This window comes from Oryctolagus cuniculus, chromosome 14 (assembly GCF_964237555.1).
Source record: "Oryctolagus cuniculus chromosome 14, mOryCun1.1, whole genome shotgun sequence".
Lineage (NCBI taxonomy): Eukaryota > Metazoa > Chordata > Mammalia > Lagomorpha > Leporidae > Oryctolagus > Oryctolagus cuniculus.
Genome location: NC_091445.1, coordinates 61,333,381 through 61,361,210, shown reverse-complemented (window position 1 = coordinate 61,361,210; position 27,830 = coordinate 61,333,381). Strand labels below are relative to the sequence as shown.

The 27,830-nt window shown below is 38.4% G+C and overlaps 1 protein-coding gene across 11 annotated transcripts in view; it reads right to left on the bottom strand.

Moving 5' to 3' along the window:
* Positions 1-27,830, bottom strand: part of SPEF2 (sperm flagellar 2) — a 210,962-nt gene that overhangs the window by 87,870 nt on the left and 95,262 nt on the right. For 8 of the 11 annotated variants that reach the window (XM_051853818.2, XM_008262116.4, XM_008262114.4 and 5 more), the window contains 7 exons: positions 27,590-27,698; positions 26,059-26,216; positions 23,617-23,781; positions 19,777-19,827; positions 11,730-11,878; positions 3,198-3,325; positions 2,977-3,115 (listed from right to left, as the gene is read on the bottom strand). In XM_051853818.2, coding sequence (XP_051709778.2) covers positions 2,977-3,115; positions 3,198-3,325; positions 11,730-11,878; positions 19,777-19,827; positions 23,617-23,781; positions 26,059-26,216; positions 27,590-27,698 — 899 coding nt within the window. The remainder of the gene's footprint in view (positions 1-2,976; positions 3,116-3,197; positions 3,326-11,729; positions 11,879-19,776; positions 19,828-23,616; positions 23,782-26,058; positions 26,217-27,589; positions 27,699-27,830) is intronic. The other 3 variants (XM_051853824.2, XM_051853821.2, XM_017344675.3) reach the window with 1 other exon arrangement.

Sequence of the window (27,830 nt, the reverse complement as noted above, 5' to 3'; positions counted from 1 at the left end):
AACAAAATTCATTAACAGAAAATCTGTTAAATAAATTATGATATAGCCCATTAGTAATTCCCTTAGTCATAAAAATATTATAGATGAATCTTCATTGGGAAAGAAAATATGTTTCATTGGTAAAAAATGCTAAAAATAATATTCATACTGTGGCCACATTTTTATAAAAATACTATGGAAATATATGCAGATACGCACCAATGTAGTGATAAAAGTTAACTACTGGCAGTGGGATTATGAATTTATCATTTTAAATTTTGTCTCCTTTGATTACCTAATTTATCTACAACAAACAGAGGGTGCTTTTGGATTTAGAAAAAATCACAAATAAGGCATTTCAAATGTCAGAATCTTCTCATCATGTCTTTATTACCTGAGTAATAAGTAGGAGAAAGAACTATACAGGAAGGTGGCTCAGGTCAGCTTATGGATGAGTAGAAAAGAGAAAGAAAAGACAGAAAAACTAGTTTTAGAATTTACTCAGTTATAATTATTGGTAGAGGAAGGTCCAAGAACAGGTAATACAATTAGTTTCACCAGGACATTTGAATACCTCTTGAGTTAAACACTTCAGCACCTGCCTCCATCACTCAAATCAGAATGATACTTTATCTATTACAAGAGCATCCCAACTGGTTTCCTAACTGCTCTTCCTGATGGTCTCCCTGCTATTTTTAAAACACTATAATTTTTTTTTCGAAATCAGAGGCCAACACAGCCCATACTACTCAGATAAATATCAAATTGTAATAGTGACCTCCAAGTTTTAAAGTAACCCGATTTCCAAGATCTCTCTCATCTTATCACCAGCCCTCCTGCCCGTCCACACTCCACTGCAGCCACATTACGTTCTTCCCCCTACCAAGCAGCCTCCCCCTCCGGTGCCTTTGCCTGAGCTTTCCCTAGGCTTGCTACATCCTTTCTCCACATATCTCCATGGCTTACTCCATCACTTGTGAGCTGTCTGTTCAATATCACTATCTCAGTAGGTCTTTCTACACGCACCATTAAATGCTACATTAAATGTTTCTTTTCTTCTCTCATTGCTTTTTTGCTCACCACCCAACTCTTCTTGCAAATGACATATTCATTAAATGTTTACTTGTTTGCTATTTACTGTCTCTTGGCCATCAACATGTAAACATTATGCAGTCATAGACTATTTTGCTCAATGGTGAACACGCAGCCCTTTGGATAATGGCAGGACCATGACAGATACTCAAGAAATAATTACCAGATATATAAATAAGCTATGGAGTAGAGTTTGACAATGTTTTCATTGCACAAATACATCCTGGGATAAAATCAGATTTGACTGTAGCCTAATGAAGGTAATGGCAGGGGACTTCTCTGATGGAATGGGGGGGTGTCTGTCAATTTACACAGGGACGGAGAAAGGTAAGAGACAGCACAGCCCCTTTCTAAAGCATCAAGTTAATATAATTCACTCATGAATTTCTGAAAATCTTTCTGTCTACTAACTGCCAGACATTGTGCTTACTGGAGATAAAAGGGTGTGTAAAGTGGGACCGGCACTGTGGCATAGTGGGTCAAGCTGCCACCTGCCGTGCTGACATCCCATATGGGTGCCAGTTCAAGACCTGGCTGCTCCACTTGTGATCCAGCTCTCTGCTATGGCCTGTGAAAGCAGCAGAAGATGGCCCAAGTGCTTGGGCCATTGCACCCACGTGGGAGACCCAGAAGAATCTCCTGGGTCCTGGTTTCAGATTAGCCCAACTCCGGCATTTGAAGCTATTTGGGGAGTGAGCCAGTGGATGGAAGATCTCTCTCTCTCTCTCTCTCTCTCTCTCTCTGCCTATGCCTTTCTGTAATTCTGTCTTTAAAATAAAATAAAATAAGATAAAATAAAATAATAAAATAAAACAAAATTTAAATGGTGTGTAAAATTTTGTGCCTGTCCTGTTAGTTTGCCATGAAGTTCCCTCATTTTCCTCCTCCTTGAAATCAACAAGTTGTACAACTGCATTCAGACAGGCATGCGCTCAATACTATACATGGGCAATATTACATGTGTAAATAAAGGGGATTGGCATCAAAAATCAGTTAACAAGAATGCCCTTGCACTTCTAACCTTAGCTCCTCTTTCCAGAAGTCTTGCTCTAGTATTCTCATTCTTTTTTTCATATGTAACACTTCATTTCAGAATAGTTTTAAATTATAAAAAACGTCAGTAATAATACAGAGTTCTGATATACCTTACAACTAATTTTCCCTATTAACATCTCATATTAGAATCTTTATCACAATAAATGAACTGCACCTAGCTTCCCCTATTTTTTTAATCTAAAACTCTTTTATCCTCTCATTTCTCCCAGCCTCTAGTAATCAATATTCTGTGTTCAGACTGATTTTTTTTTTTAATTTTATCTCTCACATATAAGGGAGAACATACAGTATTTGTCCTCTGTGTCTGGCTTATTTCACTCAATATCATGTCCTTCAGTTCATACGATCCAGCAATCCTACCATTGGGTATATGTCCAAAAGACATGAATTCATTGCATTGAGGTACCTGCTCCACCATTATAGCAGCACTGCTCACAGTAGCCAGAACAAACAAACAAACAAACAAAAAACCCCAAAACAACAAACAGAAACCCATGGAAACAACCAAGGTGTCTATCACCAGATGAATGGATAAAGGAAATGGGGTATAAATCCATATATATATATATATATATATATGTATATATTCACACAATGGGATATTTTTCAGCTATAAGAAAGAATGAAATCCTGTCATTTGAAACACAAACTATGGACTTGGAGTGTTCTCATTCTGGACTCAAAGTTCAGAAAAGCCACTGCTCTTGAAAGTTAGCTGGTGAAAAGTTAAAACCATTTCCTTTCTCATCCTTATATCTCATGAAGGTAAGAAAGGAATGCATTGGGATTTTGCAGCTTAAGATATAAAAGTGTGGAGACATCAGCCTAACAGCTCACAGATTCCCTTACGTTCACTCTTTGGTGTAGTTCAGCCTTGGTTTCCTCATCTTCCCACAAGTCATCAGGAAAAGAGTTGAAATCAGCCTGCCATTGAGCTACAAAATCTTGCTTGTGATCTGGACGCCTTAGAAACTCCTGGAAACTTGTTCTGTAAGATATTAACCAGATGAAATGGATCTTACACATTATTCTCTTAATTGTGACGTTCTGACTTTGGGAATTTTACTTACGTAATTTCATATAAGTATTTAAGTACTTCATGCTGGTCTTCTCTCAGATGCCTGAGGATGGTTTTGATAGTGTTTATGTAAGAATTTTCTATTAGTTCCCAGTAAGGTACTAAAAATGAAGGTATTTCCTGTTAAACGACAAAGCACAGTAATCATTATTTCAAAATGAAAATTCTTCTGATGAATTAAGTCAAAATGAGCACTACTGAGGGAGATCAGGATGCAACTGCAACTACTTGAAGCATTTCCTGTGAAATCTTCCCCTCCCCTAACCAATTCCTATTCCAAATAATTCTTTATGTGTCAGCTCAGATGTCATTTCTTGCAGAAATCCCACCCTTATCCAACAAGTTTACAAAGTCACCTTTGAATGCTCTGAGGTTCTCCCTTCACACTCTGCATCTCCTCTCATAATACTGATGCTATTAGTTGTAGCTGCTTATTTATTAATTTGTATTCACCTCTAGAAGATAAAGCCCATGGAGTCAGGAGTTATGGTTGTCTCATTCAATACTAAATAGTCTCCCAGTAATTAAGACAGTTTTTGGACATAAGAGGCTGCAAGACATATTGACTGAGTCATGAGTTGAACCATCACATTTTTGCCACAGCTGCAAAGTGTCCTAGGATGGAGAATACCTAGAGTTTATGTCAGAGTGGCAATGAACTATTTCTCTCATTTGACCTAGGAGGCTCTATTATTGCTGAGTGGAGTATGAAAACCAGAGAGTTTCTTTTGTGTTATCCCTAATAAAGCAAATAAACAATAACACCAAGAAATAGTCACAATAAAACAAAATAGATGATATACATTCTATTCAATATAAACTTGCTGTATACTTATTAACCTTACTGACTGCACATGATGTAATCGGAGCTCACATGCCTGGAGACCTTAGAGATCATCTGGGCTAATTTCCTCTCCAATCAGGAAATACCAAATATAAAAGATAAATTTTGCAACCTCTCTGCAGACCTTGCAGATGCACTGAGCATGGCATTTCAAGGCAGCTCCTTCCAGTGTTGCCCAAACCATCTTACTGGGGAAGTTTTCCTCGTGTTGAACAGAAACTTGCCTCCCTATAATTTCCATGTATCAGCCCTAATTATGTTGACTGGAGAAGACCCAGCTACAGTTATACTGTCTTACTTATGGCAACCCGTCAAACATTAGAAGTCAAGTATCATTAGTGAGGAGGGAGACAGATTGACATTCAGGGTGCAAGAGATCCAGCCCACGCCATTCTGTCACTACTTAAGTGTCTTACTTTGTCTAAGCCAAAAGCAAACAACCAAGAATTATTTATTGAATGGCAATTCTACATAGGCATTGTTGTAAGGGACAGGAATTTTGTGGAAAACATCCCTGGCTTTGGGAGCATATAGTCTGGTGGGGGAGGGGAAAACAGTGAAGAAGTACAAGTAGCTATATCTAAGTAATTATGTAAGCAACGTAATAGCCAAAAAAAAAAAAAAAAAAAAAAAAAACAGCAATTCAGGTTGTAAGTGCTATGGAATGACAGGTGTAGCTTTATCTTGTGTTGTTGGGGAAAGTCTCTTTGTCCAGGTGGAACTGAGGTTAGCACTTAAAAGGAGGAAGAGTGGGGTAAGAGCACGCTAAGCAGAATAACAGCAGATACAAAGCACTGTGGTGGAAGTGATCTTGCACATGAATAGATGCTGATGTCTGAGAGGTGGGTGAGGACCCAGTTCCTGAATTTCTTCCAGATTCTGTCTCTTTTTTTCCCTATTCCTTCCTTCCCCAGTGTTGCTGTCATCATTCACTCTGGTCATCTCTGGCCTAGGCTAGTATAGGGGCCTCCTAGCATTTCTGTGATTCTTTTTAATATTCTCAAATAATCTTGTATTCCAAAAAACAGGTAATACTTATTGAGGACTTCCTTTCTGCCAGATCCTGTTCAAAGAGTTTTACATTTATCCAGTCACTAAATACTTAGGAGACAGGTTTCTATTCCTCCTTTCATTTAAAGATGGGGCATTTGTGGTGACAGGTGTCATATAGCTTGAACAAGGTCACATATGTTGATTGACAGAGCTGGGTTTTGAACATAGACAAGTTATAACCCATGCTTTTAAATAAGTCACTCTATTGTCTCTAAGTTACTGTTTTGAAAATGGATCCACACTTGTTACCTCTTTGCCAAAAAGCACTCCATTGCTTCCTCTACCTAGGAAATAAAGTCCAAATACTTCAGCATTGCTTTTAAGGCCTTTGTAAAACTGGCAATTGCCTTGCTGTCAGATTTTCCTCCTGAAGTTGTGTTGCGTGTTCAAGGCTTTTGCTATCAAATTTATTGAGCAGTTCTCACCCTGGGATTCTTCCTTCTCTATTCCTACCCAAACAATGAACACTTTAAAATGTACCCTGATTGGGGGGGGGGGGTCTTTAAAAAAAAACGCATTCTCAACAAAATGTATTATTTTTCCCTCTGTGTTATTACAGTTTATACGCTTGTTATAACTGCAATTACACTGTTATAACTCATTGTTTAAATGCCTCAGTCCCAAAGTAGATTGTGTTATAAGACATAGAAAGAGCAACTTGTTTATTTTTGTAGCATTTGCACAGAATGGATGCCAAATAAATGTTAATATGGATGTTAAGATTTTTCATCATTACCTTTTTTTTGGAGACTAGATGGTTTTATTTTGTTCTAAAAAACTAAGATTCTATGTCCAACCATACTTGAGGTATGCATTTATTTAAGTTACACATTAATAAAAAGTTCCTTTAACACTCCTCTCATGTTATTTCAACACCCTTTCCTGACATTCTGTCCCTCTCTGGTTTCTAGACTGTTATCATAATTGCATGTGAAATACTTTCAACAGTGCTGTAGAGTAATTTTTTTCTGTAAATTGTTAAAAAAGAGAGAGAGAGAGAGGGAGGGGGGGAGGAAGAGCTGAAGGTGGAGGGGGGAGGGAGCACTCCCATCCACTTGTTCACTCCCCCAAATGCCTACGACAGCTAGCGCCAGGCTGGGCCGGGAGCTGGGAAAATCAATCCGGGTCTTCCTCATGGGTGGCAGGGATGCAACTACTGGAGCCATGGCCGTGGCCTCACTGGGTACATGTACATGAGCAGGAAGGCAGAGTCGGCAGTGGACCCAGGACTGTAATCCAGGCATCGCAATATGGGGTGTGGGTATCCCAACTATCAGCTTAACTGCTAGGCCAAACACTTGCCCCATAGAGATGACTTTTAAAGAAACACACTACTAAACCTGCCTCTTACCAGACTTCAATCCATTAGGCAACACTGCATGCATAATGAAGTACCACTTAAGAATGGGCCTGATTGATGAACATTCTGCTCTCAACTCCCATTTTTCCGCAATCACTCCATGAGGAAACTTCAAAAAGTTGTTTGAACTCAGAGGATATTATGTCTATAGTACTCCCTGATCCACCCGCCCAATCTTGTCAAGGAACAAGGAATGGGTCAATTCAACAAGATTTATTCTTCCTGTGCAGTTTTTATATTTTATAAGGATTCTGAGATCATGTTTAATGATTTTCGCTCACATTTTGTCAGGGATTAACACATAAATTATTGGTACCTATGTAAACAAACCTCATCCAACTTTTCTTAAATATTTAGGCATTTGCATAACCCTCGTGCTCTGGTGTCTCCTGTGTTCTCTATGGTTTCTGTGAGTTATTAATTAAGCTGTTTCTATAGATTCTTCCAGCTCCTGGGATACGATTTCCCTGGATCTGTATTGAACAATGTGGTGTGACTAACTATTCAGACACATGCCTTTCAATTAAATTTTTTTGTTGTTGTTATCTGAAGACTAACATAATTGGAATTCAGTAGCCAAGGCAGTATTCTCCAAGGTAAGAGACCCTCACTTTACACAGTTTATTGTCCGAGGTCCTGAGAGGGGCCTACCACTTTGTTCACATGGCCATGTTGTTTATTAATTTTTAAGTGACACTGGTCAAATCTTCAGTCTCTTTCCAATTTAACTTCCTCTTTGTCACATTTCCATTCATGAGTTATGAAGCTAAAAGAAAATGTTCTGAACTAACATAATAAACAAAATTCTGATCACCCTCACAGAGGAAGTCTGGATTATCTTCCTATTCTCAGAATAAAAAAGTGATTTTACATAATTATTGTCACTTGTAAAAATAAGCAAAGAACACATATCCAAAGATGTAGGGGATAAAGAACACTAGATATATAAGGTATATAAGGCATCTATAAAACAGGTCTGTTATTTATTTATCTGTCTTATGTTTGTAGTATTTGTTAGTTTTTTCAAATTACAAAAATATTTTTTAACAAAATACATTTTTATTCTAAGTAATACCTTTCATGCCTGATTTTCTAAATGAAATTTTGTGTTCTTTTTTTCTTAAAGAGAGTCCACAAAACTTTCAGGTCCACACAACCTGGATGCTATCCTTGATTAATTCCACTTTATTCCTTTATTCACTTTAAATTATTTCAAATTACTCAAACTGGTTTCTATTTTAGATAATACAGAAAAAAATATGTTCGCTCTCAGCATTTTGGCAGATTTCTGCAAATGTCCTTGATTGTATTCTTTCAAAATTTGAGTACCTATGATGGGCTAGCGCTAGACACTCATTCAATTTATGTTTCTATAATCCCCCCCAATTATTTGAGACCTCAGTTCCCCACAAACACCTTCTGGGGTCACATTAGTTTCTCTGGCTCTCAACTGGGATTATGAAGTCAGATTGTTTTACTCTAGAGTCATATTCTTTAGAGTCCAGATTATGCCTTAACTACACTTTTGAAATGTGCTTTCCTGACTACTGGGGTACATATCTGCTTATGTTCTACCAAGTTCTTTTACTATTAAACCTGTTCTATTGCATTTATCCAATTGCTCATATGTATTGGTCAGTACTCCAAATACCTCAGACACTCCTCATAGCTTCCTGTGTACATCAATCTTCCCCTGACCTATGGTGCATACCCTCCAAAACCCTCGATTGATGCCTGAAACCATGGATAGTACTGAACCCTATATATACTATGATTTTACTATACATGCAGACCTATAATGTCTAATTTACAAATTAGGCATAATATAAGATTGACAATAATTGCTAATAAAATAGAACAATTCCAACAGTATGCTATAATACAGGTTATATCAGTGTGGCCTCTCTTCTCAAAGAGTAAAAGGAAATAGTAATTTCAGATCACACTTTTCCCAGGTAACTGAAACCATGGAAAGTGAAGGGGAACTACTGTAGTTTAAGTATTGAAATCATTGGGCCCTTAGTAAGGCCAGTAGGGAACACATCAGAATCTTGCTTTAAGACAAGTTGTACTTTTGGCACAAGAGTCTTGTGTCTGTCAACCTCTTAAGGAGAGATTCAGTACATATTCAGTCCTTGGCCCCATGCCCCCTGGGCCCAGCTTCTTCCACTACATAGGAAGCGGAGGGGGAGGGTGGGGGAGGAGAGGGACTGGCAGGAGGAGAAGCAAGCTGGCAGAGTGTGAATGAGGCATTGAGTGGCCCATGAGGCATGAGGCACGCTGCCTCTTTCCTTGGAATCCTGATTCCTGGGAGCCTGTTCTTACGTTTCCCTAAGATGGCGAGTAATGCTTTCTGGCTCTGCTCCTTCCTTGATTCTCTCGACAGCCTCTCTGGTGGCTGGCAAAGGCAGAAGGCTCTGTGCTGTTCTTGCACTTGCTTCTGTGTCTGTCTGAGAAGGCCAGCCATAGAATCAATCTCCTTTCCTTTTCCCCATCCATGTGCCTAAAGGGCTAAGGCAGGCCTGGGGTTCTCAGAACATCTAGATCTAGGGCTACTACATATAGTACGAGATTCCAGTTAAATTTGTGGCTCTGGCGAAACCCAAATTTCACCCAGTGTCTGTCTTTCCTCTTCCTGGGCAAGTGACTTCTGTAGCTCAGGTAGGGAAATGTCTAGAGTGGGGAAGGACTTGACTAGACTACACAGCCTGCTTTCCTGTAGCAATAGGTGTTCTCTCCATGGTCTCTCTCAGGTACCTAAAGGTCTACCTGACTCCCCATTGTCCCTCCAGACTAAGCTAACCTTCAGCTTGCACAGTGTCCTGGGAGGCAAATGTATGTGGACAGCTGCAGGAGATTCCCTTGCTCTCCACCTTCTTGGCAAAACTATTTCTCTGCTCCTCTCTGAGGCATCCCATGGGGGGCTGAAGCCCACTTTGAAGGCCACAGCTCCAGTGAGCTGGCTCTGTTCATGCATTAGGTCTTTTTTTTTTTTAACTTTTATTTAATGAATATAAATTTCCAAAGTACAGCTTATGGATTACGATGGCTTCCCCCCACATAACTTCCCTCCCACCCGCAACCCTCCCCTTTCCCGCTCCCTCTCCCCTTCCATTCACATCAAGATTAATTCTCAATTCTCTTTATATACAGAAGATCAGTTTAGCATATATTAAGTAAAGGTTTCAAAAGTTTGCACCCACATAGAAACACAAAGTGAAAAGTACTGTTTGAGTACTAGTTATAGCATTAAATCACAATGTACAGCACATTAAGGACAGAGATCCTACATGAGGAGTAAGTGCACAGTGACTTCTGTTGTTGACTTAACAAATTGACACTCTTGTTTATGGCATCAGTAAATCACCCTAGGCTCTTGTCATGAGCTGCCAAGGCTATGGAAGCCTTTTGAGTTCGCTGACTCTGATCATATTTAGACAAGGTCGTAGTCAAAGTGGAAGTTCTTTCCTCCCTTCAGAGAAAGGTACCTCCTTCTTTGATGACCTGTTCTTTCCACTGGGATCTCACTCGCAGAGATCTTTCATTTAGGTGTTTTTTTTTTTTTTTTTTTTTTTTTTTTTTTTTTTTTGCCAGAGTGTCTTGGCTTTCCATGCCTGAAATACTCTCATGGGCTTTTCAGCCGGATCCGCATGCCTTAAGGGCTGATTCTGAGGCCAGAGTGCTGTTTAGGACATCCTCCATTCTATGAGTCTGCTGTGTATCTTGCTTCCCACGTTGGATCGTTCTTTCCCTTTTTTATTCTATCAGTTAGTATTTGCAGACACTAGTCTTGTTTATGTGATCCCTTTGGTTCTTAGTCCTATCATGATCAATTGTGAACAATGCATTAGGTCTAAGCGGCTGCTCGCTCTCTTTCCTCCTCGGGCTTCAGCATCCTAATGACTCCCAGGTATTCTTTGCCATGGGGATAATCTAATCCCTCTCCCCACGTGATCGTGTTTCCTCCCAGAACTCGCAGTGCTAGAAGATGGATGTGGGAACTGGAATCGTATCTCAGGGTTAATGTTTATGTTTCTATTCATGTCCTCTGGTTCGTTCTCATCTTCTAGGGTCTTCCTTCTTTCAAGGGATTTAGGATTTGGGGTCAGGACTGAATTTCAGTATTTTTGCTTCTTGCATCCTACTCCTTACCTAGTAATAGTATTTTAATATATTATTTATTTCTCTAAAACCTCTTCTAAGATATATGAATATGGCTTCAATTTGGCAGAATGGTGTCAATTATACACATCCATACATTACTTCATTTAATGTTCTCACCTTCAAATATTTTCGGTTCTAATTTCACTCTCAGAATTAATTCATTAGGAACCCATCAAGAATCTGTCGCATATTCTGCACTGCTTTTGATTCTGTGTTGAAAGTAAGTAATTATTCCACATGCCCTTGTCCTCTCTAAGTAATAATCTGAGCAGGGAGATGAGACAGGTCCCCAGGAGATTCCAGGAACAGAGGCGTGGGCACAGTTGCTGCAGTTCAGCCGCGGCTCAGATGGTCCTTACTGAGACCAGCAGATTCAGACACCGCTGGGGAATGCGTTGAAAGAGAGAAGGACAGAGTCTTTTCAAAAGCTTTTTACATTTTAAAAAGTTTTAAAGGAAGAACAATTCTGTGTGATTTTTTCCCAAGATGATCTGTCTGTTAAAGCAATGAGTAGTGCTTAAGCGGCAGCTGGTTTTACAGTTGTCAAGGACGACGGGCAGGATGCAGCTTACAGGGTTCCTCCGGGGCATCTCCTGGCCTTACACTACTGTGCCCATCACAGACTCTCAGGTCATATAGCTGTCTGTTCTTTTGTAGGCTGAGTTAGCTTCAAAAATATTCTCCTATTTCTAAAAAGCCACAGGTTAAATTTTGCTTAGAAGCGTCATGACGTGGGCAGAGGGTTACAGACGAAGGGATATGAATTTGCTGGATCTGTGTTCTGCGGAAGTCATTCTTCCAGGAAACTCTCTCTACTTGTCTTCAGTGAGAAAATTGGTCCTCACAGAGCCCATTTGTCTCCCCTCTCCCCCCAGTTTCAGCACTCAATAGCAGTTGAAAGCATGACTCAGAAGTCCTAGCAAGGAGAAAATGTGAGATTTCATACACTGAGTAGTCATGAAAAAATTATCTCAGCTTTTTGATGAGTACATATATATTATCAGTTATGAGAAGGACTTCTGGATGCTTCAAATGCAAACGTGAATCTCACAATAAACAGGAGGAAGTATAGCCTCTACTTGTTTGAGTTTAAAGCGCCATACCTCAGGAATTGGTTCATTCACATAGACCCATTCTTCAGATCCTGGCTTAGGGGGCGGTGGTGCTACTGGAGTAGGTGGTATATCTGTAGAGCCAACAGGTGATTTCTTCACTTGGACTTTTCCTCCTGGGGGTTTTCCTTTAGGAGAACCTTAAATACGCAGATTACATCATTCTAATACAAGTAAATGAACAAGACAGACTTTGGGTTGAGGAAAAAATGCATGATTACTATGAACTCTTGGTAATTCATTAACTACATTTTAAACTGCATTAGGCAGCTTTACCAAATAAAAATATATATTGAAAAAAACCTCAGTTCTGCAGAGCCCCTAATTTATACTAATAAATACTAAAAATAGCAAACAATCCAATTTTATTCATCTAGTTGGCTATTAAACACAATTTGATATTTTATTTTCATCTCTGAACTTGCTTCTATGATAAACTCATAACTCTTATAAAGTTTAGATTTTAGTGTAAAGAATATTGTATTTCCTATTGAAAAAATTAGCAAGTTAAACCTCCCAACCAATGAATGAGAATGAGGGCAGCTAGAACATTGGTGCTCCATTGCCCCTTGGAGTTCGGGAAAGACAGCTAGGAGGAAGGGGGATCTTGTAAGAGTCAGAAAGAGTAGGTGAGGGGTGAAGGGGAGAGATGAGGGGCCAAAGAAGCTACTGAACACTCCCACTCCGCTTGCCTGTGACAACAGTTTCTGAGGTTTTGCACTATATGTTTTGCACTATAATCATGGAATAAGCCTGGCTGCATCAACACATAAGAGAGAGAGGAGGGTAAAGAACGGAAGAAGGGAGGAAAAGAGAAGTCAGCAAAGTGAGAGGGGGGAAAGCAAACAGCAATTAAGAAAAGGAGGAGGAGCCGAAGGAGGGAGGGCGGGGGGATGGTCTACTTTTCTGTTCTAGAATCTGACAGCATTTCCAGGGAAATTTAGATCTGTTAAAATGATACTCTGGTCTGAACAACCTTGTTCTTCAACTCAGAGAACACTGATTTTCCCTGAATGGGTCAAGGTTATTATAGTTTAGAATTTTACTTTGTTTAACTTGCACTCACCTTCAGATTAAATATGACATTTGTAGGTATAATTTATAGATGCCTATAGAAATGAGAGCATGTTTTATTTCCCCAAATATGTTTTTAATGAGAATGATTTAATGATAATACTGTTTAAAAAGCAAATACAGCTTCTATTTTTATGTTAGTTAAAATACATGGAAAGTAAAGGAGAAATAGTCAGTTACATATTAACAGTTTGATTTCTACTTATACATTTACAAATATTATATATTATCCATTGATCTGATGTTGTATCAAAATTTTTGAAAATTTAAGAAAAAATTTTGTTTAGACAGTATCCAAAATATTTATAATTAGACATATTTTTCTGTGTATGATGAGTTTTTCTTCCTTTGACCTATATCTCTGATGAAATAAAAGTAATAAGTCTATGGTCGGGGCTGGCGCCATGGCTCACTTGGTTAATCCTCTGCCTGTGGCCGGCATCCCATATGGGCGCCGGGTTCTAGTCCTGACTGCTCCTCTTTCAGCCCAGCTCTCTGCTATGGCCCAGGAGGGCGGAGGAGGGTGGCCCAAGTGCTTGGGCCTTGCACCCGCGTGGAGACCAGGAAAAGCACCTGCTGGCTCCTGGCTTCGGATTGGCTCAGTGTGCCGGCCGTAGCGGCCATTTGGGGGGTGAACCAACAGAAAGAAGACCTTTCTCTCTGTCTCTCTCTCTCTCTCTCTCACTAACTCTCTCTGTCAAATAATTTAAAAAAATGGCTATGGTCACTTTAAGATGAAATTCTCAAGCAGAATTCCTAAGAAGGACTTTGTAATTATAAATCAGAGCTGAGACAAGTTTCATTTTCTTCTTTTCTTCAGTATACAGTTCACTTAATAAAAACTATGAAAAATGGGGGGTATATTTTGGGGCCACTTTGCTTTTGATTCAATATAACTTTTACCTAATTTTTAAAAAAAGATTTATTTTATCTACTTGAAAGACAGACTGATAGAGAGAAGGAGAGACAGAGAGAGAAGCAGATCTTCCATTTGCTGGTTCACTCCACAAATGGCAACAACAGCTGGGGCTGGGCCAGGCTGTAGCCAGCAGCCTGGAACTTCCTCTGGGCCTCCACATGGGCCCCAGGACCCAAGTATGGACCTATCACCTGTCGCTTTCCCAGGACCATCAGCAGGGAGCTGATCAGAAGCAAGCAGCAGGGACTTGAACTGGTACATTGATATGGGAAGCCGGTGTCACAAGCAGTGGCTTAAACCACCGTGCTGTAATGCAGGCCAGCCTTATGTATCTAATTTTGAACAATGAAAATGCTAAGGGGCAAAAGATTTGAATGGATGAAAATGAATCTATGCCATAGTGAATGAAACAGAAACCACTTTTAAACAAAGCTGTTATTGCATTTAAATGTAACAAAGGTCACTGCTTTTTAACCATATGAAGACTTCCCTTTCTAATAAGGTATTTATTTAATTTATAGTTACTTAATTGAGTCCTTGCTGTAGTTACTCCACATAGATAAAAGTTTTAGAGAATTATCTATGATTATCATATGATACAGATAGACATGAGTAGATTTTTTTTCTTTTTGAAAGATTTACTTATTTATTTGGAAGTCAGAGTTACAGAGAAAGGGAGGAAGAGACAGAGAGAGAGAGATCTTCCTTCTGCTGGTTCACACCCCAGAGGGCCAAAATGGCCAGGGCTGAGCAAGGCTGGAGCCAGGGGACAGGAGTTTCTTCTGGGTCTCCCACATAGATGGGGGGGGGGGACCAGGCACTGTGCTATCTTATGCTGTTTTTCCCAGGCCATTAGCAGGGATCTGGATTACAAGTGGATTACAAGTGGAGCAGCTGGGACATAAAAAGGTGCCCATATGGGATGCTGGTACATAAACAGGTGCCCATATTGGATGCTGGCATTGCAGGAAGCAGCTTTACCCGCTGTGCCACAACGCTGGTCCCTTAAGTAGATATTTGAACATGTACAAGTAAGAATTAAAAGGGCAAGAAAGAAAAATACAATTTTAGGACACAGAATTTATTTAATTGATATCATGAGTAAAGAAATGGTCATGAAAGATGAAATGGTTTTGAGCAAAGGAAGTAACAGTAGGAGCTTAGTAGAGGTCTGAAAAATTCAGTTAACAGCTGGAATCAAAATTTAAAAGCAAGAGAGTAAATAGTCAATTCTAAGATAAGAGTACATCAACTGAGAGTAGGACATTAAGAAAACCAGAACATTTTAAATGAAATATGTATGATTCAGGGAGTTCAGAGAATTGGAAAGTGAGAACTTTAGGAGAGAGGAAAAGATATGGAGAATCTGATTTTTTTTAAGAAAGGCATTATTACTGCCTTTCAGTCCTAAAATATTTTCTCTAGAATTCGATTTATTTTATAGCTTCCTTAGGTAGAAGCCAGAAGATTGGTTAACAGGGACAGATTTCTTATTGCTCTGGGGTGAGCTATGTTCAGCCAAAAGCAACTTTCCGCTAATATATAGTGTCAACAGCTGCATTGGGTTGGAAAGCTGGCAACCAAAGTTGAGATTCAGGATGTCTTAGATAAGATGGAAATTTTAGCTTAGAAATGGGGCAGGTTGAAACTACACAACCAGAAAGAGGACAGTATAAGCCAAGAAAGTGAACACGAAACAGCTTTTGCCCTAACTCATTATTTTTTAAAGAATTTTTATTTATTTTATTTTATTTATTTGTTACAGAGTTACAAAAAGAGGTAGAGACAGAGAGAGAGGTCTTCCATCTGCTGGTTCACTCCCCAGATGGCCGCAACGGCCGGAGCTGTGCCGATCTGAAGCCAGGAGCCAGGAGCTTCCCCTGGGTTTCCCACGTGGGTGGAGGGGCCCAAGGACTTGGGACATCTTCTACTGCTTTCCTAGGCCATAGCAGAGAGCTGGATTGGAAGAGGAGCAGCCGGGACTAGAACCGGTGCCCATATGGGATGCTGGCGCTTCAGGCCAGGGCGTTAAACTGCTGCGCCACAGGTGGCCCTGCTCTAACTGTTCCTTTCTCATAGGCTAACACTTCCTTATTTAATTTGACTCATTATCTTCATCTTTGAAGATAACTGTAAAATGATAATTTCCATTCCATAGGTGATTATGAGAAAGTGTAAATTATCCCTTATAGAGTTTGGCACATAGTCAATATTCCCAAAGGAGGAATTTGTTAGTATGATTATGAGTCGTATTAAAAAAGAAGATTGTGACTGCATTTTGCTATCTGAACATGATCATAAATTGATCATCAACATTTAGACTTGTGGCATCAACCTTCATATGAAAACAGTGTACTCTGAATTTGCTGTAAAGTCTATTAAGACTGTGTACATTATGCCATGTATTGTCCTCTGTTTAATGTCTCAGGTGATAAAAAGCTATCTTAAAAATTAATCCCAGAAAAAGTTACCTTTTCTTTTTTTGTCTTTTAGAACGGGTACATCTCTTGTCTGGGGATGTGAAGGAAGCAATCTAATATGCTTTTATCTTCCTCTTCATTGCCAGGTTAGTTTTAGTTTGATGAGTCAATGAAATAAGCATTGTATTGTTAAGCTGGACATGAGGATTCCTTTAAGGCTTTGTATTTTTATTTCTATTATTATAGCATTACTATACATGTATTTTAATTGATATCTAAATTAAATATTTTTGAAGGGGATGTATTATAAATATCACATTAGAAGTAACTGAATGCTTGATATTCCCATGGCTGTGACACAGCAGTAAGCCTTGGATTCCAGTAGATGAATTCTCACATTTTAATGATCATTGGAGTCTTCAGAAGAGCTTGTTGAAACACAAACTTTGGGGCACCCCTTCTAGAGCTTTAAATTCAGTAGTTCTGGGGTGAGATGAGTATTTTTATTAATAAGTTTCTAGGTATTGTGGATGCCATTTCCACAGACCATATTTTAAGAGCCACTATTTTTATAGATGCCTTGAGCTACTTCAGTTTCATTTCACCTTTGTCTTTTTCCCTTTGGTTCTTCCACATCATTTTGATTAAATGCATTAATGCTTGTAACATTGACAATCCACTTATTATGAATTTACTGGCCTGATAGCACCCACAATTGAAACTACAAATCAAATCATAAGACAAGCACTGGAAAAATACTAATGCAAGTAATACTACATGGGGCAGGCCATTGGGACTCAGAATGACATTATTTCTGAATGTTTATTCCAGACACTACATCTAGCAGATACTACTCAAGGGAACAGAATTCTGCTGCCAGAATGATCTGGGATCTTGCAGATTATATCTCCCATTCCCTTGGAGACATATGGTGACATAGAAAGCAATCTTGTAGTTAAAAACATTTTAACATTATATAATTTTGTATTTTTTGAACTTAGTTGGCTACAGAAAAATTTATCAATTTAGCTCCTAATGAACATTTCCTAGGTAAGGCTCTGGTGTTGAAAAGCCATTATTCCATTATTGCAGAAGGAACATTAACAAGACACTGGCAAATGCATTGAAGAGGATAAGAAATACTCTGAGCACATCATAAGTACAATCATAAGTAGAATCTCAATGTCAAAATTTGGAGAGAGAAAAGTAGATTGTTAATACTCAGAGAAGAATATGATTGTGTCAAAAAAGCCATGAGCAGGAAATAATGGTAAGTGTGAAGAAAGGAGAGGAGATATGGCTCCTCAACTTATATGAAATACTTTAAACATAATTGGTATCAAGTGGCTTGTGAGACGAACAACCAATTAGTAGTGTTCACCATCAATGGTGTTAATTTTAAATACTAGGAAATAAAATCATATAATGTTTTACCCATGAAGGCGATCCTGTTGTAAGTACCAAATCAACATTTTTATGTAAAAGAAAGACTTTAAAGTTTTGATTGAGAGTTCATATATTTCAAATATTATTTAACAATGTAGCCTAGTAAAGCACAAGCAAAAAATATTTGGAAGTCTTTGGAGTTAGTTAAATTGAGTCAACTACATGTCTCCAATGTATATATTATCCTGTTGAATGTGTGTGTTTGCTATGGTTTCTGGAGCTTATATGCTTTTGATTAAGAATGATCTTAGACATGCACATTATTATGTATAATTGGATAAGTGTATTTAATTCCAAGTATAACTGTATTTAATTCCTAATTTGATGATTATATGATGATCCCTCATTTGCTGTTTTAGATAATAATGAGAAAGCAAGAGATGAGTAATGTAAAATGTGAAAATTACTGTTAGCAAATTAGTAGGCATTGTGCATCAATTATAGCATTTAAAATTTTAGCTAAAATTTTTAAAAATATTGTAAAAATTTATTTGAAAATCAGAATTACAGACAGAGGGAGAATTAAGAGAGAGAGAGAGAGAGAGAGAGAAGCGATATGAAATTTTTATCTCAGTGTTAACTCACCAACTGGCTCTAGTTACACAAGCCCAACATGTCATATAATCAGCGCACAATGATTCTGAGAATCATGGTTAAACAGGGGTACTTCATAAAGTTCATGGAAATGGAATTACAAGGTAAGTATATTTTGGTGCAAAATAATTTTCAAGTCCACACACAGGTTTTTTTTTTTTTTCACACACAGGTTTTTCATAGTATCCATAGTCTATGAACTTTTTTGAAAACTCCTCATATATAGTTGAATGAAAAAAAATCCTTTTTTTAAAGTATATTACTTTGTAAACATCACACACAGTTGGACTACAACTGCATTGGTAATATGTAATGAATAGTTAAAAGTATATATTTGATGGAAACGTCATTTGAATTTATCCTGGAATAAGTCAGCTCTGTGTATCCATAAGTATGCGTCAATCTAAATTTGTTGCTAGCACAGCTTAACATAAACTTAACCTGCCTTTTACAACCAGTGATTTTTTTCCTACAAACTCTAAATTACTTCAAAAAATTATGTCTTTATAAGAATTAGTAAACCTAAGGTCAGAAAAAAATCTAATTGAAAATAGAAGGCCAAAATTAGGATAGGAATTACAAGGAAGATATTGGGATCTAGATCCTTGCACAGATAACAAACTTGAGCCATCAATTCGGGTCTGAATTTCCTTATAGCTAAAACTATTATTTATACATGTAATCACTTAGAGGAAGAAAATTTTTCTTGTTCCTTGATTCTGAATGAAATTTATCACTTAAAATTTCATAAAGGTGCCTCTGAATGCAGTAGCAGGCATATTATTCCTTCAGAAAATGTAATATCAAGGAATGACATTGTGGCACAGGAGGTTAGGCTACTGCTTGAGACACTGGCATCCCATATCTGAGTGCCAGTTTAAGTTCCAGCAGCTCTGTTGCCCTTCCAGCCTGCTAACAATATGTCTGGGAAGGCAGCCCAAGATAGCCCAATTGCTTGGGCCCCTACCCTCCATGTGAGAAACTGGAATGGATTTCCTGGCTCCTAGCTTTGGCCTGGTCCAGTCCTGACTTTGGCAGCCATGTGGGCAGTGAAACAGCAGATGGATGACTCATTCTCTCTCTCTCTTTCCCTCCTTCCCCTTCTGTTACTCTTTCAAATAAATACATCTTTTTATAAAATGTAATACCAGGTTATTATTGGTAGAATCAAAATTTGAGCTCCACTGCTATGTTATGTTGTGGAGGAAGTTGAGGACTTTATACTAAAGTACTTATAGGTAAAAGAGGGTCCAAGAACCTACAGTTCAGTATGCAGCTTCCAGATATGGAGCTTAGCCCAAGTAAAACACCTATAATACTTTGATGAGAGAGTATTCTGTATACTATTCTCTAAACTACTCTTTGCAAGCATCACTTTTCTCATCAGGGGCTTTGCTAAAAACTAGGATGAAGAAATTCTGAAGTTATATTCTTTGGCAAGGCTTATGATTGAAAAATGGCTGTGAGAAGTAGGCAATGTATACAACTACACGAATCTACCTGTATAAATAGTTATAAAATGCAGGATTACAAGTAATCATATCCATCATTATCTGCTGTGCCATTCATTCAAGTGTAGTCTCACCTTTCTTTCCTTTTCCATCCTGAAGAGATTCTTGCTTACCAGGTGAAGTTTCTAAACAAAATTCAACAAAAAATTACCATTGAAGATTTATGTCAAAAGTTGGGCTATAGGAGTTCTAAGCAATCAAATGTTACTTCTCACTGATCAACACTGACACTTGAGAACTGCATAAAATGGTTCAGTCTTTATTGTCAGTTAAAATTAATCTGAAGATGAAAACTAAATGGAGATATCTTGAATAATAGTCCTGATTGTACTATTCTGTTTATCATATTGAGAATTTTAGCCCTAACTTTTATATCAATATTTGCTGATGGATTTGATATTTTTAATAGAACTGGCTGTGGAGTTTTTAAAGTTAATCACACATCTATTTGAAGCACATGGCTCTATTTAGATTTATTTCAACTGAACAGTCCTTGTGCAATAAGATAATTAGGTCTATAATAAAACTTTTGATAAGGTGTATCATTGACTTTCTCTTGATCACATAATTGGCTGCTTTATGCCTTTTACATTTTCATTTTGCATTGGCTATAATTTGTAATACAAAGGATGATCTGTACATATTTATCTTGGATTCTTTGGAATCTAATTAAAAATATATTGGGGTTTGCTGTGATGCAGTGCGTTAGTCCATCCACGTGGGAGGCCCACATCTCATAAAGGAATTCTGGTTCATGCCCTGGCTACTTTATTTCAGCTCTCTGCTGATGTGCCCAAGAGACAGCAGATGACAGTTCAAGGACTTAACTCTCTGCCACCCACATGGGAAACACAAATGGGTTCCTGGCTCCTGGCCCAGCCCCAGTTGTTGCAGTCATTTGGAAGGATTGGATGAAAGATTCTCTCTCTCTCAAATAAAACTTTAAACAATGAAAAGACAAATCAGAAGGAGAGAAATGGGAAACCAATGATCTAGAAGCCAGAAAAATGGGTCCCAGATAATAAACAGGAATAATTCATCTAGGCTGCATTCTTTGCCAGATAACTTGAATCATTTCTTCTCCTTTGGTCAAGGGCTACAGTTTTTATCTTATTAGAAGTATGGGCTTGTATGACAATTTAAATGCCTGTGATGGAGAGATACCATCTAATCTGTTTTTTTAAAAAAATATTTATTTATTTATTTGAAAGAGTTACACAGAGAGAGAAGGAGAGGCAGAGAGAGAGAGAGAGAGGAAGAGAGAGAGAGAGAGAGGTCTTCCATCCATTCATTTTCCAATTGGCCGCAATGGCTGGAGCTGCGCCGATCTGAAGCCAGGAGCCAGGAGCTTCTTCTGGATCTCCCACACTGGTGCAGAGTCCCAAGGACTTGGGCTATCTTCTACTGCTTTCCCAACCCATAGCAGAGAGCTAGATCAGAAGTGGAGCAGCTAGGTCTTGAACCGGCGCCCATATGGGATGAGGGTACTACTGCAGGTGGTGGCTTTACCTGCTGCGCCATAGTGCCGGCTGCTCTATTTGTTATATTTAGAAATGATCATTATAAGAATGTATAAATTCATAGCACATATATTTACATTTAAATATCTCCAGTCTGATAACCAAAATTCCATAGAAATACAAGTGAAATGACAAAGAGAAAGAGTGCCCTTGAAACTTTGTTAATCTCTCTAGAGCACTTTTAAATGCACAAATAGTTGACTACCAAACCTAAATAAGGAAGGGAGGTAGGGAAGAAAGGGAAGGAGGGAGGGAGGGAGGGAGAGAAGGAAGAAAGGGAGGGAGGGAAGAAGAGAAGGAAGGAGGGAGGGAAGGGGGACGGGAGGGAGAGAAGGAAGGGAGGAAACTAGCATTCACTCTGTCCATTTTTAAAATCTGCTCCAAAAATATTATGATATCTCAAAAAATTCTTCAATTACAGCATGGACAGCACTATTCTATTTTGTCATAAACTGAGAAATTTATTTCTAAACTAAACGCTGACATTTGGTAAAGGGTTTGATAATAAACCCTTCAATGGAGCATACCTTTTCAAATTTAGTCCTGAGTACAGGTGAAGCAGACATAAAATGCAGAACTATATTTGGTCAAAATGACTGTTAGGACTTCGTGTAGTATGTCTACTTCTCTATCTCATATCCATCCTGGTGTGTGTGTGTGTGTGTGTGCACACGCTTAGTATATAATTTCTCTTTTCATCTCAATTCCTACAAAATACTCTAACTGGATGTCTGAGTCAGGCATATTCTGAGTTAGGCATGTTCAGAAGCTTTCAATTCAAAAAAGGTTCTCTTTAAAAAAGAATGGGGTATGTTTGTGTACCTTGCTGGAAACCTCTCCCTAAAGTCTTGTAAGTGGACTTCTGAAGCTGCAGTACTGTGTGTTCCACTGCCCAATCAATGCCCATGTGTACCAAGATTAGCCGCCAGTAATGCACATTTGTTCAATGGGAATAATTAGGACCTGAAGATGAACATTTCTATGCATTTTTAAAGGTAAGGCACTATCCCTGCCTTGGCAGAAGAAAAGAGACAGGTACAACCACTCTTTGATGCAACAAGAGATTTATTATTCCTACAATGCACAGCATTCAAGAATACAATGTTAAAATAGCAAACAAACTTCAGAAAGTTAAGGAGGGAACTGTGTCAGAATCAGAAACATTAGAGATTCATTTCAGAGAATGGCTTAAATACAAAGATCCTCCTGACTGTGAACAAGCCAGGCAGGAGATGGCTGGGGGTAGAGCTATTGCCACAGGCTAATGGACGGTATTGGACGATTCCAGGCTCACTTTTGAGCCACTGTGAAAACTTATTTCCCCATTCTAAACCTCATTTTTAAGATTTCCATTTATCCCTCAGACCTTTCCATTTAAAAAAAAAATTCCAAACGAAGTAGTGGCAAATGGGGTGGTTATTTAATCGATATTTTTTTAGGGTCTGTGAATTTTGTTTTTCGTTAAGCCCCAACTTAAATGAGTAAAATGGTTATTTCATAAACTATTATATATGTTACTAAAATCTTCAAGTATCTATGTTTAAAATGAATAAATTAATTTTTTAAAAAATTCTAGAATCAGCTCATATCTCCATGAAGCTGAAAGACTATGGGGTTTAGAGATACGTCATGATACATCAAATTTACCTACATGGACTTGTGTAACTACACAAGCAGCCATGTGTAAAGTGAAACCAGAAACCAGATCCATGTGTTTCAAATGCACATATCGAACTGCTACTGATATTCTATCAACATCTCATATCACAGCAATGGAGCACTCTACCTTCATCATTACCCTGCCTACCATTTCCTGATAGACCATGGCTCCTGGTGCTGAAGGATCTTGAAATAATTTAAACCAAAATAAACACTCCCTACACAGGTTTTAGCTACCATATCCAGAAATGGATGTTTACGGAGATGTCAGGAGCTTGCTTCTACATTTTTATAAGCACATGGCCTGGCAGATGCACAGTTCCGCACAAATTCTACTCTCTAATAATCCAGCTCATTGTTCCCTCATTCCTGGGGACAGTTAGCTGTGCACCTGCTCACTCTTGATACAAACGTCATTCCACAGCTCAGCAAACAGACAGCGTTTCCCTGACCTGCCTTAAGTTACTCTACACTGTTCTCATCTGTGGTCTTACTCTAATCAGTAGGCCGGCCTCAGTCTGATAAATCTACATCCTGCCTACACAGGGAAGACCCTGGGCTTTTGGCAACCACTTCTTAGCTATTAAGAGGGTTTTTCCACTTTCCCATGGGTGTACAGATTTGTTTCAAATGGCTCTAGTGGCCCGAAGCCTGAATCTAGACAAATAATTTCTAATTCTTCCCTAAGTGAAAACAGAAGCGGCTAACGTGATCATCAATCACTGGGTCAATCACCTGATTGTGGTTTTCCTTTTGCAGGGGGCGTTTTTGAAGGGTCCCGCTGCTGATGAGTTTCCTTCTCTTTTTCTGGCTCAGGAGGAAGAGGAGGAGTAGGGGGTGGAGGCTCAGCCAGCGAAGCTGCTTTTTTCTCAGCTTCCTTTTCTTCTAACCTTTTCTCAACTGCAAAAAGATGTACAGAACGGATCTCTATTAGAGACTGCAGATACTACTATTCCACTTGAACCAAGAGAAGTCTAAATTAATATAAAGTTATACTTACTGATTTAAAGCTAACGCATTTTTAGTGCTCTCCCTTCACTTATCCTGTCCTTAAAATTAATACTGAAGCTCTCTATTCTTGGACAGAAATAATAGTTTCCTTGTCGCTTCATGGGGTTAGTGATGGGTGTGGAGGTGGGGGTGAGGGTGGGGGTGGTACTGGTTGTAGAAGTGGTGATAACTGTGAGTGATGATGGTGGCGGTGGGGAGTTGTAGTGAGCATGATGGGGGTGGTAGTGATGATGGAGCCGTTGGCAACTGTAGTTTTGTGTGTGTGTGTGTGTGTCTGTGTGTGTGTATAGAGCAGATAAACAGATTAAGAAAGTTGGTTCCAAATGTAACAACAATTTGGAAGTAGCTAATAAAGAGGAATAGAAAATAGGGATTATTTTTAAATTTCCGGTGAAAATCAAGGTGAAAAAAGGACAAAGAAAAGATGAGGATCAATGTGAAAAGGCGGCGGGGAGGGGGCAGAAGACATGAGTGGAGAAAGATGTGCAGCACTAACTTAAATACATACAAAACACTTAAACAGTACATAGTACGTGTGTCTTAGACATTCATTCATTCATACAATGACTATTTACTGAGCTTGAGTTGTGCCTTGAAGGAAAGAGGTTATAACCATAAAGTAAACTGCTACTAAAGATAACAACAATAATAATATTAGAAATGACATTAGATACAAGTTCTGGTTGCCAGCGGTACAACAGTACAGCAAAATGGAAAAATGAGTGGCCCTGTGAGACTTGCATTCTATTGGTATGAGACAACTCAGAAATGTGATGAATCAGTTAATTTACACAAGAGGTTAGAAAGTGATAAATGCTATGGAGAATGCAAATAGACCGGAGTAAGGGGAATCAACCGTGCTGCGAAGAGCTTTTAGTTTTAGGCAGGGTGCTAAACTGGGTAGCCCACCAATAAGGCAATGCTTGATGCCTATGCATGTGATGGAGGGGTGCTCTGGCCCAAATATCGTCAGCACGGAGCATGGTTTGTGTCTTTCAGGGTTACTGTCATGGTTACACTCTTTGTCTTCATTCATGTTCATTCACCGTCTCTGACGGTGCCAGGGTTTCCAGTCCTTTTCAGATGCCCACAGTGTCACCAACAGGGCCACTGGCAAGGAGACCCTGTGCTCCTGTGGGCGTGTGCTCCCTCAGGCCTTGGGTTATGATTTTTCAATTCACAAGCAAGAAGGCTTCACTCAATGCTGTTCATTCAAAGTGGAAATTGGATATTTTTTCTGATCATAAAAGTAAAATATAATTATTGTTTTAAAAAAATCCAAGAATTTAGACAAACATAGATAGAGGAGTTGCTTATGAAGTATCTTCACTCTTCTTCCCCTACCATCCAGTCTTATCTAGACAACCAGACTCTTCTGTGCACATATATTTATGCCAAGAAACTGCAGTTGTCAACATAATTAGAGGTGGCTAATGAACAAAAGGAAAGATTTCTTTCCCAAATCGTTTCTCAAAGGTAAAATTCCAATAGACTTTATGCATTAATCAGAGCTTAAGATTCCTTTTATTAACACATTTCAATACTACTATGAGAGGTTGATGGGCATTCATTATTGTTTGAATGAAGGAGGAAAGAGATCTAAATGGTTTAATGTGGGTATGATATACCCCAAGAGTGGGTTAAAAAAGAAATTAATAATTAATACATTCAGATCAAAATATGTAGATATTGGGAGATAAAATTCTCCTTAAAGAAGAATTCACACATTGTTTCTTTAAATTGCTGAAGTTAACAAATTGGAACTTTACTCTGTTTATAATATTCTTAATTTTTATTTTAAAATAGTTTCTAATTTTTATTTTAAAATATTTTCTTGACAAACAAGCATCATATCTATTCAGGTTACACCATGTGACAGGTTACCCAACCTTAGGTTTAACTCCATTGTTTTTTTTCCTACATGGAAACAATATTTTCAAATATAGGACCTCTTGGTGAAATTAAATTAAAAAGAAGAGAAAAAATATTTTATTCAGAAACATATTCAGCAGAAAGCTAAAGTCAAGGCAAAGCATACTTGCTGATAGTATAATCCAATACAAATAAATTTGCAACACACTTTCATTTCTCTATAAACTTACTAAAACCATGAATTTTAGTTATATAGTTATATGTAAGTTCAAAATTACAAAGAAATGTAATTACCTTTATTCTTTTTTTTCATTATTTCAGTTGCAAATATTTCTTTTACTTTTTGACATAAAGAGTTTTTATCTATTTCAGCATTGATTCTTATCAAAATATTTTCTGGCTCTGAAAACCATTGCTCCAATAAAGGCCAGTTGTCCAAGAAGCCTATAATCCTGCAAAATCAAAATATTACATTAATATCATGATGATTGAAATATTTGTGTGAATAAACAGTAAACATGGCATTAAGAACAATTCACTAAATATACATAATGGAAAAATGGGCTGCCAAGAGCATTGAATCTGAAAAAGAAACTTTGTTCTTAAAGATTTATTTATTTATTTGAAAGGCAAAGTTATAGAGAAGCAGAGGCAGAGAGAGAGAATTCTTCCATCTACTGGTTCACTCCCCAAATGGCTGCTACGGCCGGAGCTGGAGCTGTGCTGATCAGAAGCCAGGAGCCAGGAGCTTCTTCGCAGGTGCAGGGGCCCAAGGACTTGGGTCACCTTCTACTACTTTCTCGGGTCTTAGCAGAGAGCTGGATTGGAAGTAGAGCAGCCGGGACTGGAACCAGTGCCCATATGGGATGCCAGCACTGCAGGTGGTAGCTTTACTCGCTATGCCACAGTGCCGGCCTCAAAAAGCAACTTTTTAGAAATCTACACAGACAATGTAATATTATCACTTTAGATAAGGAAGAAATTATTTAATGCCTTCAAGACATATTTTTAAATATATGAAACAGTAAAAGATGTGAAAATGCCCCCATTCAGGAAGTCTTTGGTGTTTGAGTCCAGCTGCCTGAGAGAAATCTAAGGAAACATTACTCACGCTAACAAAAGAGTAACTCTGAGCATTCGGATGGTGGCTGTAGACCCACGCGGGCCACTGACTTTTTCTTCGAGACAGAAATTGAAGAGACCTCTGAGTAAGTATAGGTGGATCAGACTTATTTGCTTTACTCAAAAGTATTCTGGGAATGGTTCTGGAAATGTTTTTTTCTTCCTGGAGAGTAGACAGCCTTAATGTTGCTGAAATTACTCTCCTTTGGCAGGCTTCACATTTTTAGACTTTTCATGGTTTTATAAAATTGTATAATTTTGTATAAATTTTCTTTCCCAATGGCAAATTGCACACTACCAAAAGAATACCACAAAACTTCATTTTTTGCAAGACCGAAGTAGTTTTAGAACTAACCTCTGTAGTTTAATGCCTGGCTCTTTGAATTTCCATGACCTTCACTGGTGTTTCCTTAATGAGGGCTCAATTAGGATTCCATATAACTGACTTCTCAGTTGACGCAACCATACAGGGAAATGTTGCCTGATTTAGTTCTTTTCCTGGACTGTAATGACCCATGCTCTGAATGTGGAAGTTAGCACATGAATATTTCACTCACCATTAATACCTGTTAATGTTTACCTGGAAAAGATTGAATACTAGGACATATATCTTTCTTCTAGATCTGATGATTCCAATGGGGCTGCCTGTTAGTCTGCTCAAAGAGAAGAAATCAAGAAGTAGAGCATTTAGTTTAAAACTCACCTGTGTTGTATCTGGTCTCTCAAATTAGGATCCACATCTACATGCTGGCTCTCAGCAGCTGCATGCTCACTGGTATCTTCATGAGAAATTACACGTGAAAATTCTTCCGCTACGGCACAAAATTACGTAATTAGATTCTGCTGACTCTATCAACACTGGTGCTTACTGCCAAAATATACTGATGCTAGATGTCAGAGAGATACAGCTTTGTCTTTGGTACAATATTACTAAAAATCCTTAA